This window comes from Carcharhinus amblyrhynchos, chromosome 21 (genome assembly GCF_965287045.1).
Source record: "Carcharhinus amblyrhynchos chromosome 21, sCarAmb.v2.hapA, whole genome shotgun sequence".
Lineage (NCBI taxonomy): Eukaryota > Metazoa > Chordata > Chondrichthyes > Carcharhiniformes > Carcharhinidae > Carcharhinus > Carcharhinus amblyrhynchos.
This window is the reverse complement of record NC_137344.1, coordinates 3805269-3822758: the sequence shown is the minus strand read 5'-3', so window position 1 is coordinate 3822758 and position 17490 is coordinate 3805269. Positions and strand designations below refer to the sequence as shown.

Genomic DNA, 17490 nt, shown 5'->3' with positions numbered 1-17490 from the left:
TAATAGTCTGACAGGCTCTGACCTACTTTACTGCGATGGGTGAGCACTTAACATATACACAACATGGCATGATGACCACTGTGTTACCACGGTAACGAGGGATGACACTGAGTCTTGCCTTGCTCTGCCCCTGCTGATCCGCTAGCTGTGCTTTGAGCTCCGTAATCTCAGCCTCCAGCAGCCGCACTACCTCCTCATAGTCCATCTCCATGCCCTGTGCCTGTCGCTGTGCTGCCTCAGCGAGGTGGATTCTGCTCCGCAGCGCACGGCACTCTTCAACAGCACTTTTAGCTTCCTGGGAAAAAGGAAGAGAAAAGTTGGACACAAACTGAGAGAGCCAGTGGCAATTGACATGGAACAAGCACGCACACACATATATACACATATAAACACACATATACACACATAAATATACACACACGCACACACATATATACACATATAAACACACATATACACACATAAATATACACACACGCACACTCACACATATACATACATACACACACATATACACACATAAATATACACACACACACACTCACACATATACATACATACACACACACACATATAAACATACACACACATATACACACATAAATATACACACACGCTCACACACACACACACACACACACAAACACACACACACACACACATATACACACACACACACACACATACACACAGGTTATCACAGCTTGGTATGGCTCTTGCTCTGCCCAAGACCGCAAGGAACTATGACAGGTCATGAATGTAGCCCAGTCCATCATGCAAAACAGCCTCCCATCCATTGACTCTGTCTACACTTCTTGCTGCCTCAGCAAAGCAGCCAGCATAATTAAGGGTCCCACGCACCCCGGACATTCTCTCTTCCACCTTCTTCCGTTGGGAAAAAGATACAAAAGTCTGAGGTCACGTACCAATCAACTCAAGAACAGCTTCTTCCCTGCTGCTGTCAGACTTTTGAATGGACTTACCTTGCATTAAATTGATCTTTCTTCACACCCTAGCTATGACTGTAATACTACATTCTGCACTCTCTCCTTTCCTTCTCTATGAATGGTATGCTTTGTCTGTATAGCCACGCAAGAAACAATACTTTTCACTGCATCCCAATACGTGACAATAATAAATCAAATCAAAAACAGAAATCAAATATTATTGAATCCACACTTAAACAATCTGATAATCCAATCCCTTTCAATAAAGGCTAACAGAATTTTCACTTACTGTATCCACATGTTGACTTTCTGTGCTCCATGTACAAGAATTCTCAAACTCCAACTAATCTGAAACCTGAATAAATGTTGATATTCGGAGCGATTTGGGTCCTTGCACTTTTATCACAGAGGTTAACATTGAGGCTAGTGTCGGTATGTGTGTCTGTAAGCATGCACATGTGTGTGTGTGTGCATGTGAGCATGTGCATGTCTACGCGCAGAAAATATTCACATGTATAGAGGATTAGTGAAAGAGATTAGGAGTCAACAGGACATGTTCAGGCTGAGACTAGTGCAGTATCACACTGCTCAATGATGGCTCCTCAGTTATATTAATGACGAAGGTGAAGAGAGATGTATCCAGGTTTGCTGATGATACAAAGCTAGTTGAAATGTGAACTGTGAGGAGAACACACAGAGTGGATCATCTGTTATTACTGGTGGTGAGCTTGTAGATGGGAAGGATGTTTACAGGATGCAGTGGGCGGGGCGAACCGGAACTCCATTCCCTCCACCCCACCCCTTCCCCGCACCAGAATTAAAGATCTGGGCAGCAAGACCCATGGTCGACCTTCCCACTCTGCTCCAGTTGAGGTCTTTAAATGGCCAATTAATGACCACTTAGAGGCTTCATTTTGCTGCCACAGCTGGTATCAACCCAACTGCAGATGGGCCTGTCAATATGCAGGGTGCATGAGACAGTTAAAACAGTGCAGGCAATATGTCACCTCTGGATAATGTCGGGGGCGGGGGAGGGGGTATTGGGGTGAGGGTTGGTGTCTCTCAATCAGCAAGTGACTGGACACTGACCGACTGGGAATGGGGGTCATTGAGAAGCACCCTCCATAGCCCTCTTCCCATAACCCCATGCCTTACCCCCATGTCGTTTACTCAACGGCTTGGATAGCTCTGTGATGTTAGTGCCTGCACTTCCACCAATAGACACTGACCTCCTGGGGCGCTGCTGAGCACAGGAAGTGCTGGCCTCTGATTGGTAGGAGAGATTTCCGAACCTGGGGACTTGATTCCCGAGTAAAGCCTTGCCACTGCCTAACAGGTGAGGTTTCCCAGGAAGAGGCAGGGTGGGATTTCTCGTCCTTGTCAGTGGTTGGTATTGTTGCAGGCAGCACGATAACATCTGGAGAGTGGCCGAAGACTTTTCTCCAAGTGTTTCCATCCTTCCCGTGATGCCAACTACTGACAGGGTCGGAAAATCCCGCCCGGGGTGTGGGACTCCGGCCGGCCCTGCAGCTGTGGGTGGCACGGTGGCACAGTGGTTAGCACTTCTGCCTCAAAGTGCCAGGGACCCGAGTTCGATTCCCCGTGCACAGTCTTCACATTCTCCTCGTGTCTCTGTGGGTTTCTTCCAGGTGATCTGGTTTCCTCCCACAGTCTGGAAGACATGGTGGTTAGGTGCATTGGCCGTGCTAAATTCCCTCTCAGTGTATCCGGAGTGTGGCGACTAGGGGGTTTTCACAGTAATTTCATTGCAATATTAATGTAAGCCGACTGTGGCACTAATAAAATTAACTTTAAATGTTGGTATTCAGAAGGATTTGCGTGTCCTTGTATGAGAAACATAAAAAGTTAACATATCGGTACGGCAAGTAATTAGGAAAGAGAATGGTACCTTGGTCATTATTCCAATGGTTTGGAGTACAAGAATAAAGAGATCTTGTTGCGTGGCTTTGAAGAGACAGGGAGAGAGAAAGTCATAGAGTCATAGAGTTTACAGCATGGAAACAGGCCCTTTGCAGATGGGCCTTTTGGCCCAACTTGTCCAAGCTGCCCTTTTTTTTAAAACCCTGAAGCTAGTTCCAATTGCCCACATTTGGCCCATATCCCTCCATACCCATCGTACCCATGCAACTGTCTAAACGCTTCTTAAAATACAAGATTATACCTGCCTCTACTACTACTTCTGGCAACTTGTTCCAGACACTCACCACCCTCTGTGAAAAAATTGTCCCCTGGACACTTTTGTATCTCTCCCCTCTCACCTTAAACCTATGCCCTCTAGTTCTAGACTCCCATGTCCTTGGGTAAAGATATTGACTATCTAGTTGATCAATGCCCCTCATTATTTTATAGACCTCTATAAGGTCACCCCTTAGCCTCCTGCGCTCCAGAGAAAAATGTCCCAGTCTATCCAGCCTCTCCTTTTAACTCAAACCATCAAATCCAGTAGCATCTGAGTAAATCTTTACTATACACTTCCTAATTTAATAAAATCCTTACCATAATAGGGTGGCCAAAACTATACACAGTATTCCAAGTGTGGCCTTACCACTGTCTTGTCCAATTTCAACAAGATGTCCCAACTCCTGTATTCAATATTCTAACCAATGAAACCAAGCAGGCCGAATGCCTTCTTCACCACTCTGTACATCTGTGACTTCACTTTCAAGGAGCTATGAACCTGTTCCTCTAGATCTCTTTGTTCTATAAATCTCCCCAATATTCTACCATTAAATGAGTAATTATTTCCCTGGTTCAATCTACCAAAATGCATCACCTCACATCTATCTAAACTAAACTCCATCTGCCATTCGTCAGCCCACTGGCCCAATTGGTCAAGATCCGGTTGTAATTTGAGATAACCTTCTTCATTGTCCACTATGCCACCAATGTCAAAACTTATTAGCCATGCCTCCTATATTCTCATTCAAATATTAATATAAATGACAAATAACAGTGGACCCTGCATCGGTCCCTGAGGCACACCGCTGGTCACAGGACTCCAGTTTGAAAAACAACCCTCCACAACCACCCTCTGGCTTCTGTCAAGGAGCCAATTTTGTATCCATTTAGTTACTTCATCCTGGATCCTGTGAGATTTAACCTATGCAACAACCTACCATGCGGTATATTGTCAAAACCCTTGCTAAAGTCCATGTAAGTAACATCAGCTGGACTGCCCTCATCTACCTTCTTGGTTACCCCTTGAAAAAACAATCAAATTTGTGAGACATGATTTCCCACTCACAAAGCCATGCTGACTGTCCCTAATCAGTCCTTGTGTCTCTAATGCCTGTAGATCCTGTCTCTCAAAATACCTTCCAACAATTTACCCACCACAGATGTGAGGCTCACTGGCCTGTAGTTCCCAGGCTTTTCCCTGCAGCCCTTTTTAAACAAAGGCACAACATTTGCCACTCTCCAATCTTCAGACACCTCACTTGTGACTATCAATGATTCAAGTATCTCGGCTAGGGGACCCGCAATTTCCTCCCTAGTCTCCCACAATGTCCTGGGATACACTTTATCAGGTCCCGGGGATTTATCTACCTTGATGCGCTTGAAGACTTCCAGCACCTCCTACTCTGTAATATGTACACTCCTCAAGACATCATTATTTATTTCCCCAAGTCCTCAAGTATGTGGGATAACGGGAATAGGGCCTGGATGGGATTGTGGCTGGTGCAAACTTGATGGGCCAAATGGCCTCCTTCTACACTGTAAGGATTCTATGATTCTAAGTTCCTGAACATTCATGCTTTTTCCAATGGTAAATACTGAGGATAGTAAATACTGAGTAAAAACAGTAAATACTAAGGAGTTGCATTTCTGAATCAGTCTCTCCTGCAATTACTTAGTTCCCCAGTTCCTATTTACAAAACACCCGTTCGTGAAAAAACCCTTGCAGATTCTTATGGAAGCCTCATCAGCCTCAGTGGTGAATCCTGTGTCCTGATAAGGACACAGCAGCACATGGTGTGTGAGTTTCCATGGAACTTGTGACCTATTCTTTGGAAAGGCTAAACATTCCAGATTTGCCATGGTTAAGTACTGGTCACATCAGTAACCATACAGTCATTCATTTCCGAGAATATGATGCTGTGTGTGGTTTCAGTGGGAAGCCATCTGATGAAAACAAGACTCATGTTTTGTGGAAAGCCTGGAGAAGATCCATGAAATGGTCCAGGTTCCTGTTGTTACACCGAGGGGAAGGGAACTGGAGCACAGGTTGTACTCCAATATTGATCTTTCTGCCAAACTGGATCTCACCACTAGAGATCAGCAGTCCCACTGGAACAGCGCACTGGAGACCAGCAGCCCCGCTGGACACCGCACTGGAGACCAGCAGTCCTGCTGGAACACCACACTGGAGACCAGCAGTCCTGCTGGAACACCACACTGGAGACCAGCAGTCCTGCTGGAACACCACACTGGAGACCAGCAGTCCTGCTGGAACACCGCACTGGAGACCAGCAGTCCTGCTGGAACACCACACTGGAGACCAGCAGTCCTGCTGGAACACCGCACTGGAGACCAGCAGTCCTGCTGGAACACCACACTGGAGACCAGCAGTCCTGCTGGAACACCACACTGGAGACCAGCAGTCCTGCTGGAACACCACACTGGAGACCAGCGGCCCTGCTGGAACACCGCACTGGAGACCAGCAGTCCTGCTGGAACACTGCACTGGAGACCAGCGGCCCTGCTGGAACACTGCACTGGAGACCAGCAGTCCTGCTGGAACACCGCACTGGAGACCAGCAGTCCTGCTGGAACACCGCACTGGAGACCAGCAGCCCCACTGGAACACCGCACTGGAGACCAGCAGCCCTGCTGGAACACCGCACTGGAGGCCAACAGCCCCGCTGGACACCGCACTGGAGACCAGCAGCCCCGCTGGACACTGCACTGGAGACCAGCAGCCCCGCTGGATACTGCACTGGAGACCAGCAGCCCCGCTGGACACTGCATTGGAGACCAGCAGCCCCACTGGATACTGCACTGGAGACCAGCAGCCCCGCTGGACACTGCACTGGAGACCAGCAGCCCCACTGGGTACTGCACTGGAGACCAGCAGCCCCACTGGGTACTGCACTGGAGACCAGCAGCCCCGCTGGATACTGCACTGGAGACCAGCAGCCCCGCTGGAACACTGGACTGGAGACCAGCAGCCCCACTGGATACTGCACTGGAGACCAGCAGCCCCACTGGAACACCACACTGGAGACCAGCAGCCCCACTGGATACTGCACTGGAGGCCAGCAGACCCACTGGAACACCGCACTGGAGACCAGCAGTCCTGCTGGAACACTGCACTGGAGACCAGAAGCCCCACTGGAACACCGGACTGCAGATCAGCAGTCCCGCTGGAACATTGCACTGGCGACCAGCAGCCCCGCTGGACACCGCACTGGAGACCAGCAGCCCCGCTGGATACTGCACTGGAGACCAGCAGCCCCACTGGATACTGCACTGGAGACCAGCAGCCCCACTGGATACTGCACTGGAGACCAGCAGCCCCACTGGACATTGCACTGGAGACCAACAGCCCCACTGGATACTGCACTGGAGACCAGCAGCCCCACTGGATACTGCACTGGAGACCAGCAGCCCCACTGGATACTGCACTGGAGACCAGCAGCCCCACTGGATACTGCACTGGAGACCAACAGCCCCACTGGATACTGCACTGGAGACCAGCAGCCCCACTGGACATTGCACTGGAGACCAACAGCCCCACTGGATACTGCACTGGAGACCAACAGCCCCACTGGATATTGCACTGGAGACCAGCAGCCCCAATGGATGCTGTATTGGAGACCAGCAGCCCCAATGGATGCTGTATTGGAGACCAGCAGCCCCACTGGATACTGCACTGGAGACCAGCAGCCCCACTGGATACTGCACTGGAGACCAACAGCCCCACTGGATACTGCACTGGAGACCAGCAGCCCCACTGGACATTGCACTGGAGACCAACAGCCCCACTGGATACTGCACTGGAGACCAACAGCCCCACTGGATATTGCACTGGAGACCAGCAGCCCCAATGGATGCTGTATTGGAGACCAGCAGCCCCAATGGATGCTGTATTGGAGACCAGCAGCCCCGCTGGAACACTGCACTGGAGACCAGCAGCCCCGCTGGAACATCGCACTGGAGACCAGCAGTCCCACTGGAACACCACACTGCAGACTGGCAGCCCTGCTGGAACACCGCACTGGAGACTGACTGGAACACCACACTGGACACTGACAGTCCCGCTGGAACACCGCACTGGAGACTGACAGTCCCGCTGGAACACTGCACTGGAGACCAGCAGTCCCACTGGAACACCGCACTGGAGACCAGCAGCCCCACTGGAACACCGCACTGGAGACAAACAGCCCCGCTGGAACACCGCACTGGAGACCAGCAGCCCCGCTGGAACATCGCACTGGAGTGACACTGGAACACTGCATTTGACCCTTAAAACTGCTGATGTGAATGGTTTGGGGAAAATGGAACAGAGTTGATGGCGAGCGTGGATAACAGATTTTGATGAGCAGGCACTCAGCGATTGTGGTGTAGCAACTTCTGTTCAGATCTGACCTTGGGGTGTGAGTTGACAGATGGAGCAATTTGCTGGAAGTCCCTTACTAATGAGCATAGGCCGTGTACGGCCGCAGTTCTCTTGTTTTACATTAAATATTTAAGATACACTCAAATAATAATTGCGAGCAATTTCTCCGTCCTCAGCCTCGCCACCCCTCCCCCCAACTCCCACACAATGAATATTTTCCAGTTGAGAGAGAAAGCCAATTGCAATCTGGTTTATTTGACAGATTGACTGCTTTGTGGCCACGATGGGGTTTAAGTTCTCCAGGAACACTTGGCTGCTTCTGATCAGCATCAGCGAGGGATTCGGGTCAAACTGTGCGAAACTAACAGTTTGCTGGAAGAATTCTCAAACCAGGACTTCAAATTCCACCACTCTCCCCTGATCCTCCCACAACCTCTTAGCCCAGGGAGAGGTGAGAATGTGAAACTGACAGGAGAGGGAAAGAAAAGGTTTTGTTCATGACGTTAGATGAGGTCAGGTGGGGGGAGGCTCGTGCGGGGCTGAATGGCCTGTTTCAGGGCTCAGTGCCAGTCTGTGTGAAGTCACTGCCCCGGTTACCCCTTGATCAGCAGCAGAAACGATACTGTGGTGTGCAGCAGGCAAGGAGGCAGCGCAATAGCGCTCTCGCTGAACAGACGCAAGAGCTGCTCCCCACCCCCCAGCCCCCAAGGCAAGAAAGCAGAAAGTCAAGATGGAACAACAGGAAGCTGCCTCGCACGCTTGCTGCTATTCCAATGAGAGGAAATTCCATCTTACATTCCTGGTGTATTGGAGGATGACTGGAGTTCAATAAATCTCCTCTTCCCGCTAGCAATCAATAACAGTAACACCTAGGTTTATAGATTGTTGTTTCTTTTGGGACTGTAATCATTCCTAAGCAGCGTCTATGGAGTTCTTTAATAGGGGGCTACCCGTAGCCCCCCAGTTCACATCTGCTTCGTCTTACTATCAACTCACATGCTTCAGTTATGTGAACATGAAAAAACAGCCTTGTCCCCGCAGGGATTCAGTTCTGGCTGTTTACTCTGCCAACAACTGGGATGTTTTATGCTTGAAAACATTCTCTCCCAGTGAAGCTACTGACTGAGAGCACAGATTTCCCAAGTACCACACACACAACACAGAGATTAAACATCAGCAACCACAATAAACACACTGCAAGACATCTTTCCTGCCTTTCATGAACACAGTTTGGACTATCTACAAGATCGTGTGCAGGCTGGACTGCAGTACACCAATGATACTGCACTGGGGATAGCAGTTGAGTGGTTACGGTCCTGAAATAGTAATCCAGAGAGCTGGATTGATAATCAGCAGACGCAAGTTCAAATCCCAACACGGCAGCTCGGGCAATTTAAATTCAGTAAACAAACGAACCCGGAACAAAAGAGAGAGTCTCAGTAACGGTGATCGTGGAACTATCAGCAAGATAAGGGCAAATTACTGCGGATGCTGGAATCTGAAACACAAACAGAAAGTGCTGGAAAATCTCGGCAGGGCTGACAGCCTCTGTGGAGAGAGGGCTGCACGGTGGCACAGTGGTTAGCACTGCTGCTTCACAGTACCGGGGACCCGGGTTCAATTCCCAGCTTGGGTCACTGTCCGTGCAGAGTCTGCACGTTCTTCCCGTGTCTGCATGGGTTTCCTCCCCGTGCTCCGGTTTTCTCCCACATCCTGAAAGACATGCTGGTTAGACCCGAACAGGTGCCAGAATTTCACACTAACTTCACTGCAGCGCTAATGGAAGCCTCATTAGTGACGGGCTGGACGGGAGAATTCCGGCCACAATTTGTTGCTCCCCACCCTCCGCCCCCAGCTCCTAGTTTGGATATTTGATACAATCAGTCCCGATTGATTCAACACATCCTGCACTCTTTTTTAGCGCAGTGGTTAACGCATTTTGCCAAATCCATCCCCGAGTAATTTCAACACAACTATTAATCATTTTTAGATTTTAAAAAAATCTCGTCAATAAGTAGAGCAATTAGAATATTATTAGGGTGATATGGAGAGGGATGGGGGGATAAACATTGGCTAGTGGGGCTGTATGAACTGTTTGTGTTGTAGATTCGATCTAACTCTGGGAACAGCTCACCCTCCACTGGAGAAAGCCTGTCCAGCCATCCAAGAGTACTGACTGTGCAGGATGAAGCCCCCCCCACCCCCCCACCCCCTCCCCCCCGCCACCCCTCTCCACCACCAAACCCACCCCCCCCCACCCCCTGGATGTAAAGGATCCCACAACCTCTGTTTCAAAGAAGAGTGGGGAGTAGGAGATTCTCCCGAGTGTCCTGACCTATATTTATTCCTCAACCAATATCACAATCACAGATTATTACATCATTTTCACCTTGCTGTTTGTGTAGCTTGCTGTGCACAGAATCATAAAATCCTACAGTGCAGAAGTCTGCACCAACCACAATCCCATCTCGCCCCTATCCCCACAACTCCGTGCATTTACACTAGCTAGTTCCCCCGACACTGAGGGGCAATTTAGCATGGCCAATGCACCTAACCTGCACATCTTTGGGCTGTGAGACGAAACTGGAGCACCCGGAGGAAACCCACGCGGATATGGAGAGAATGTGCAAATTCCACACAGACAGCGACCCCAAGCCAGGAATCGAACCCGGGTCCCTGGCGCTGTGAGGCAGCAGTGCTAACCACTGTGCCATCGTGCCAGCTGTGTTTCCTACATTACAATAACGATTACACTTCCAAAGTAATTTCTTGGCTGTAAAGTGCTTTGGGATTTCCTGATGTCAGGAAGGGTGCTACAGTAATGCAAGTCTTTCTTAGCTGTGAAAAGCAAACATTATCCACCCTACATAAAAACAATGGGAAGTGCCTGTTTTTACACTAACGTGACAACATGAGCAAGCTGTGGTATTATTACTGCACATCAGTAACAATCACCTCAAATCTGTCAAACTTCTTTGAAAATGCCCAGGATGATTTGACAGGATGTCTCTCAATTGGAATATCATTATGTCCTTCTGATTTACACTCCACTATCATACTGAAATTCCAGCAATCTCAAACACATATCCGCAGAGAGACCAGGTTCCCTCTCATTCACTGAAACACTCACAGAAAATACGTTTATTTTATTAGGATTACATCAACACTGCAATGAAATTACTGTGAAAATCCCCTAGTCACCACACTCTGGCACCTGTTCGGGTACACTGAGGGAGAGTTTAGTGTGGCCAATGCACCTAACCAGCACGTCTTTCGGACTGTGGGAGGAAACTGGAGCATCTGGAGGAAACCTATGCAGACACAGTAAACGTGCAAACATCACACAGACAGTGACCCAAGCCGGGAATTGAACCTGGTCCCTGGTGCTGTGAGGCAGCTACGCTAACCACTGTGCCACAGGGCCACCTATGATAGATGCACAGCACATGCCTTATTCACATCCTGTGCCTAACAAATCCTCTTCCTCCATCCTCCTTGCATCACTTAGCCTCCTCCCCCAGTAGTCTATCCAGGAACTATCCTGGCTCTGTTAACCCTTATTGCATCATAATATTAAACCATATAGAACGGTGGCTGGAGTATCCATTTGTTGTACCAATGCCATCATAGCCCCAGGAATTTTGCAAGGCAGTCTGGTGATGCAATAGATCCTGGATATTCGGCCAAATTAGGATAAATGTAATTCAATTAGATTAATTCTCACACACTGGAATATTAAACTTTCACTTGGAAAGGTAAAATGTGCAAGCTTATAGAGAAAGAGCAAGAGAATGCAACTAATTAACAAAGTACAGTGCAGCAGAGGAATAGACTCTGTGGCCACCAAGCTTGCACTGACACATGGCACCTTTCTAAACTAAAGACCTTTGCCCTCTACGCAGTCTGTATCCCTCTATTCGCTGCCTATTCATGCCTCTTAAATGCCTCTTAAATGTTCGTATTGTATCTGCTTCTACCACTTCCTCTGGCAGTGCATCCCAAGCACTTACCACCCTCTGTGTAAAAAACTTGCCCCCTTTTATCAATCATTTTTCCTCTCGTAATTGACATTTGTATCCTGGGAAAAAGTCTTTGACTACAGCAAAGAGCCATAACAGATACCTTGGACTTTCGTGCTTTGTGATATTTCAAAATTCTTGGATTCTGGTAAGGTCCTGGTCAACTGGAAACACACCAATGTGATGCCCTTCATTCAAAAAGGGAGAGAAACAAAAAGTAGGAAACTATAGGCTGGTTAGCTTGACCTCGGTGGTGGGGAAATTGCTGGAATCAATCATTAAGGAGGAGATGACTGAGCATTTGGAAAGACGAAGCTCAATCCACCAGGGTTTTATGAAGGGAAAATCATGCTTGACAAACATGCTTGAGTTCTTTGAGGACATAACCAGCAAGGTGGATCATGGGGAACCTGTGGCTGTGGTGTATCTGGACTTCCAGAAGGTGTTTGACAAGGTGATGCATAAAAGACTGATCCAGAAGGTGAGATGGGAGGGGATTGGGGGGTAGAGTACTGGATTGGACTGAGGATTGACTGGCTGACAGAAAGCAGAGAGTTAGGATAAATGGGTTCTTCATTGGTTGATGAAATGTAACTAGCGGGGTGCCGCAGGGGTCAGTCCTCAGATCTCAACTGTTTACAATCGATATAAATGATCTGCCAGCAGCGACAGAGTGTAACAGCAAAATTTGCGAATTATACTAAAAGAGGTGGGAAAGCAGGCAGTGAAGAGGATATAAAGATTTTTTACAGACGGGTATAGATAGAATGGGTCAAAATTTGTTACATGGAGTTTAATGTGGATAAGTGTGAGGTTATCCATTTTGGCAGAAAAAAAGGGCAAATTATTACAGATAGGAAATAGACAGTAAATGGCAGAATCATTAAGAGTAATGATAGGCAGAAGGATCTGAGTGGGCAGATGAAAGAGTCAATTACCAGGCGGCAGAAGTTTAAGATACGTGAGGCAACATTTAAAGATGTACGAGGCAAGTTTTTTACACAGAGGGTGGTGGGTGCCTGGAGCTTGCTGCCGTGGGAGGTAGTGGAAGCAGATATGATGATGACTTTTAACAGGTGTCTTGACAAATACACGAATAGGATGGGAATGGAGGTGGTCCCCCGACGGGAAGGGGGTTCTTGTTCAGTCAGGCAGCATGGCTGGTGCAGACATGGAGGGCCGAAGGGCCTGTTTCTGTGCTGTAATTTCTCTTGAATTTCTTTATTCTCTTTACTGCCTAAATGGAAAGCAGATTCAAAATGCATCTGGGCAGAGGGATCTGGGTGTCTGTGTTCATGAATTGCAGAAAGTCGGTATGCAGGTGCAGCATGTAATAAAAATGGCAAATGGGACGTTGGCATTTATTGCAAAGGGACTGGAGTATAGAAGTGTTGTTGCAGTTGTATAGGGTGTTGGTGAGACCACACCTAGAGTATTGGGTCCAGTTTTGCTCTCCTTATTTGAGGAAGGATGTGGTGGCATTGGAGGCAGCTCAGAGGAGGTTCACCAGATTGATTCTGGGGATGAAAGGGTTGATGTCTGAGGAGAGATGGAACAGTTTGGGCTTGTACTCGCTGGAGTATAGAAGGATGAGAGGGGATCTGATCAAGGTATATAAAATTTTTAAAGGGATTGATAATCATAAGAATCATAAAAATCATAGAACCCTACAGTGCAGAAAGAGGCCCTTCGGCCCATCAAGTCTGCGCCGAACACAATCCCTAACCTCATATCCCTACATATTATACCCACTAATCCCTCTAACCTACGCATCCCTGGACACTTAGGGGCAATTTCTTAGCATGGCCAATCAAACTAACTCGCACATCTCTGGACTGTGGGAGGAAACCAGAGCACCCAGAGGAAACCCACGCAGGCACGAGGAGAAGGTGCAAACTCCACAGAGACAGTGCCGAGCTGAGAATCGAACCCAGGACCCTGTGAAGCAGCAGTGCTAACCACTGTGCTACCGTGCCGCCCATGTGGCAGGGACCTGGGTTCGATTCCCAGCTTGGGTCACTGTTTGTGCGGAGTTTGCATGTTTTCCCCGTGTTTGCGTGGGTTTTTTCTGGGCACTCCGGATTCCCCCCACACTCTGAAAGACGTGCTGGTTAGGTGCATGGCCCGAACAGGTGATGCGCTGCGGCGACACGAGGAATTTCATGGTAACTTCATTGCAATGTTAACGTAAGCCTCACTTGTGGCTAATAGATAAACTTTTATCTTTACTAAAGTAAATGTAGACCAAATGTTTCCTCTCATGGGGCAATCTAGAACAAGAGGTCACAGGTGTTGGTTGAGAGGAGGCAGATTTAAAATTCAGATGAGGAGGAACTACTTCTCACAGAGGGTGGTGAATTTGTGGAACTCACTGCCCCATCGCGCAGCGGAGTCTGAATCATTGAATGGTTTCAAGAAGGAGATAGATATATTTTTAGTAACAAAAAGGGATAAGGGGATATAGGCAACAGATGGGGAGGTGGATTTGAGACCAGAGAGAGATCAGCCCTGGCGGTACAGGCTCAGAGGGCTGAATTTGCCTGTTTCTGCTCCTCATTCTTATGTTCCTATATTCACACAGCTTCACGATCCTGGTGTCTTCTCTCTCCTACACTTATCTATAATTTAGCAACAAAACATCAATCCCTCCTGAATAGACTGCAGCAAAAAACAGCTGATAAAAGGGAAGAAAAAACGCTGGAAAATCTCAGCAGGTCTGGCAGCATCCGTAAGGAGAGAAAAGAGCTGACGTTTCAAGGGCAAATGATTCTTTGACAAAGCTTTGATAAAGGGTCGTCTGGACTCAAAACATCAGCTCTTTTCGCTCCTTACAGATGCTGCGAGACCTGCTAAGATCTTCCAGCATTTTCTCTTTTGATTTCAGATTCCAGCATCCACAGTATTTTGATTTTACCAGCTGGTAAATGGGGACTAGTGCGTGTAGAACCAGAGAATCCCGGTCATTTACTTAATGTTTAACCTGGGCGTACATGCCCGAGTGGGATAATGCACACGGTACCCCACAGGCTAACCAGCAGACAATCCTGTAGCAGCTTTTGTATCGAGGGGATAGGTATGTAAATCCTCACCTGTTTGACTTTCTGTAGCTCTTCACTCAGCTGCTTCCTGCTTTTCTCTGATTCTGCCAAACCATCCTGAGCAAAATGCAAGACAACAGGTTAGTAGGTGAAAGATTACAAAATCTCTGTCCTTTATTTCATCTTTTTACTGGTAACTTTTCCAAGGCAGCTCAGTTATCTTCATTCTTTGGTGCTCCCGGGATCCTGGGAAAGGCCCACACTTCCCAGTTGGGTACCTGGTAGGCATTTAACACAGAGGCACCCCCAAAGGAACGGGTTAGGGCTCTGGGAGGGAGAGCCCTATTGCCCAGATTAAATTCCGGCCTTGGTGCGAGTTAGAGTCTGGGAGTGGAGGTTTGTGAGGCTCTGCCTCACCCTGTTGCAGCTCTCCGATCCCATGTTTAACTAGATTCTCACATCTGTGTGAGACTGTGTGCGTGACTGGAGGTTGGAAGTTGGCAGTTTATTAAAAGTTGAAGTCCTGCTGTGCCGTAGATGTGAGGAGAGAACAGTTACACTGATTGTTCAGTGCAGAAACAAACCAAGAGTGTAACTCACCAGTCAGAAAGCTGGCTAATTAGCTGATAATGTAAGTTGAGACACCACACTAACCAACTACTAATGGGAGTTATCACCGTCTGTACCTCTCTTGATCTTCTACAAAGGCCTTCACTGTCTCCTTGTTAAACCCCTTTCTCCTGCTCCCCTCAGCCCTCACCTCCAAGAACAGGGGTAAGGAATGCAAGAGCTTTGATTTAATCAGCTGCTTCCCGACCCCCAACAACTCCCCCACCCCTTTCTCACCGGAGCACTCCTCCCCCAGCTGGCCTACCCACCCTGGCCATGAGCTCCACTTGCTCCTATTGAGCCTGCTGCCCTCTCCGTGCTCACCCTGTCCCTGAGACCCACTGCCTATTCCCTTGGCCCACACCCCCATTAAGCCGCTCTGCAGTTTAATTCTATTCCTGGTCCCATGCTGGCTAACTATGAGAGTGATGGCTATTCCTCAGGTACCATCCCCCTCTCCCTTTCACAACTGCCATTATTATCCCATTGTCCAAACAACCCACCTTCCCTGAATACTGCCGCTTCCAACCTCCCTTTCCTTTCCAAAGTCGTTGAGTACGCTATCACCTCATGAGACTGTCCCCCAGGACTCCCTGTTTGAATGCTTCAGTTCTTATCTCTGGAAAGGTCCAAACAAATAACACAACTGCCGCTCCCACTGCCTCAGTCTATCTGAAATCTCTGCTCTTGTCTTTGTCAGCTCCAAGTTCCCATTGTTCCAGCGTTCCCCTGGCCCGCTCCACATTTCCACCGTCTGTACATTCAGCCCATCCAAAACTCTGCTGCCCTCTACCAGGTCCCCTTCACCTAGTCACCTCTGTCCTTAGCCTTGCCTTTCAATCTCTTCGAAAGGTTTAAAATTCACGCCTTCACATTTATAACCCTTTAGACCCTCCTGGTTCCCTTGTTTATAGCAAGCTGAGAGGCAGCCTGGCAGATTGCTAAACTGGATCCAATAAATCTGCTCACTGCAGCTGCACCAGGAAACATTACTGGAAAAATGCTGGATTCCAGTTATAAAGAACAATGGATTTACCAATCTGGTCGACAGGTGCCTCTTGTCTCACTACAGTGGAATTCTAGAATACAGAAGGAAACCATTCAGTCCATTGTGCCTCTTTGAAGAAGATATCCAAGTAGGCCCACTCCTCTACGCTTTTCCCAGGGACTTACAGACCTGCTCCTTTCAAGTATACATCCAATTTCCTTCTGAAAGTCACCACATCATCTACTCTCATCACCCTTCTCCACATTCCCGCTGCCTTCAAGCTTTGTGATGTGAATCTCCAGTAGTTTCACTTTCTGCATCCCTTTCACAGAGAAACAGAGAAACTAGAAGCAGGAGGAGGCCATCCGGCCTTTCCAACCAGCTCCGTCGAATTCAATATCCTAATCCCCTTCTTCTCCCCTGTATCCCTCGATCCCTTTAACCCCAAAACCTATATCTACTTTCCTCTTGAAATCTCACAACGTTCTGGCTTTCTGTTGTAGTGAATTCCACAGAGATTCCTCCAGTCCTGTGATCCTCTGCAAATTCTGCGGTCCTCCAATTCTTCCACATCCCGATATCCTTCACATCACCACTTGCGGCTGTGCCTTCAACTGCATGGGCTCCAAGTTCTAGGATTCCTTCCTCAAACCTCTCCATGTCTCTGGTCTCATTTAAGATGCTCCTTAAAACCTTCCCACTTGACCAAGCTTCCTGTCCCTTGCCCTGATGTCCCCTCTTGTGGCTCAGTGTCAATTTTGGCTGGATTATTTTCCTGGCAAGCGCCTTGGGACATTCTTACTAAGTTAAAGGTGCTACACAAATGAAAGTTGTTGTTGTCTAGGACAGAGTCCCCACACATCTGAATTGTAACTAAATCACTAAGGGGGTAATCATTCTTCCCAGGACCACCATCATGGGAGAGGGTCCCACTGCCTGAGACTGGGGACTCCAACCTTCTTGTGAAAACGTGGCTCTCATTGGAATCACAGAATCCCTACAGTGCAGAAGGAGGCCACTCGGCCCATTGAGTCTGTACCGACCATAATCCCATCCAGGTCGTATTCCCACAACCTCACATATTTACACTGCTAATCCCCCTGACATGAGGGTCAATTTAGCATGGCCAGTCAACCTAACCAGCACATCTTTTGGACTGTGGGAGGAAACCGGGGCACTCGCAGGAAACCCACGCAGACACGGGGAGAACGTGCAAACTCCACACAGACAGTGACCTGAGGCCAGAATTGAACCCGAGTGCCTGGCGCTGTGAGGCAGCTGTGCTAACCACTGCGCCACCGTGCCCGCC

General features: G+C 48.3%; 1 protein-coding gene across 7 annotated transcripts in view; it reads right to left on the bottom strand.

Moving 5' to 3' along the window:
* stxbp4 (syntaxin binding protein 4) overlaps positions 1-17490 on the bottom strand; it is a 184824-nt gene that overhangs the window by 62570 nt on the left and 104764 nt on the right. For all 7 annotated transcript variants that reach the window (XM_080209276.1, XM_080209277.1, XM_080209278.1 and 4 more), the window contains 2 exons: positions 14636-14701; positions 119-295 (listed from right to left, as the gene is read on the bottom strand). In XM_080209276.1, coding sequence (XP_080065402.1) covers positions 119-295; positions 14636-14701 — 243 coding nt within the window. The remainder of the gene's footprint in view (positions 1-118; positions 296-14635; positions 14702-17490) is intronic.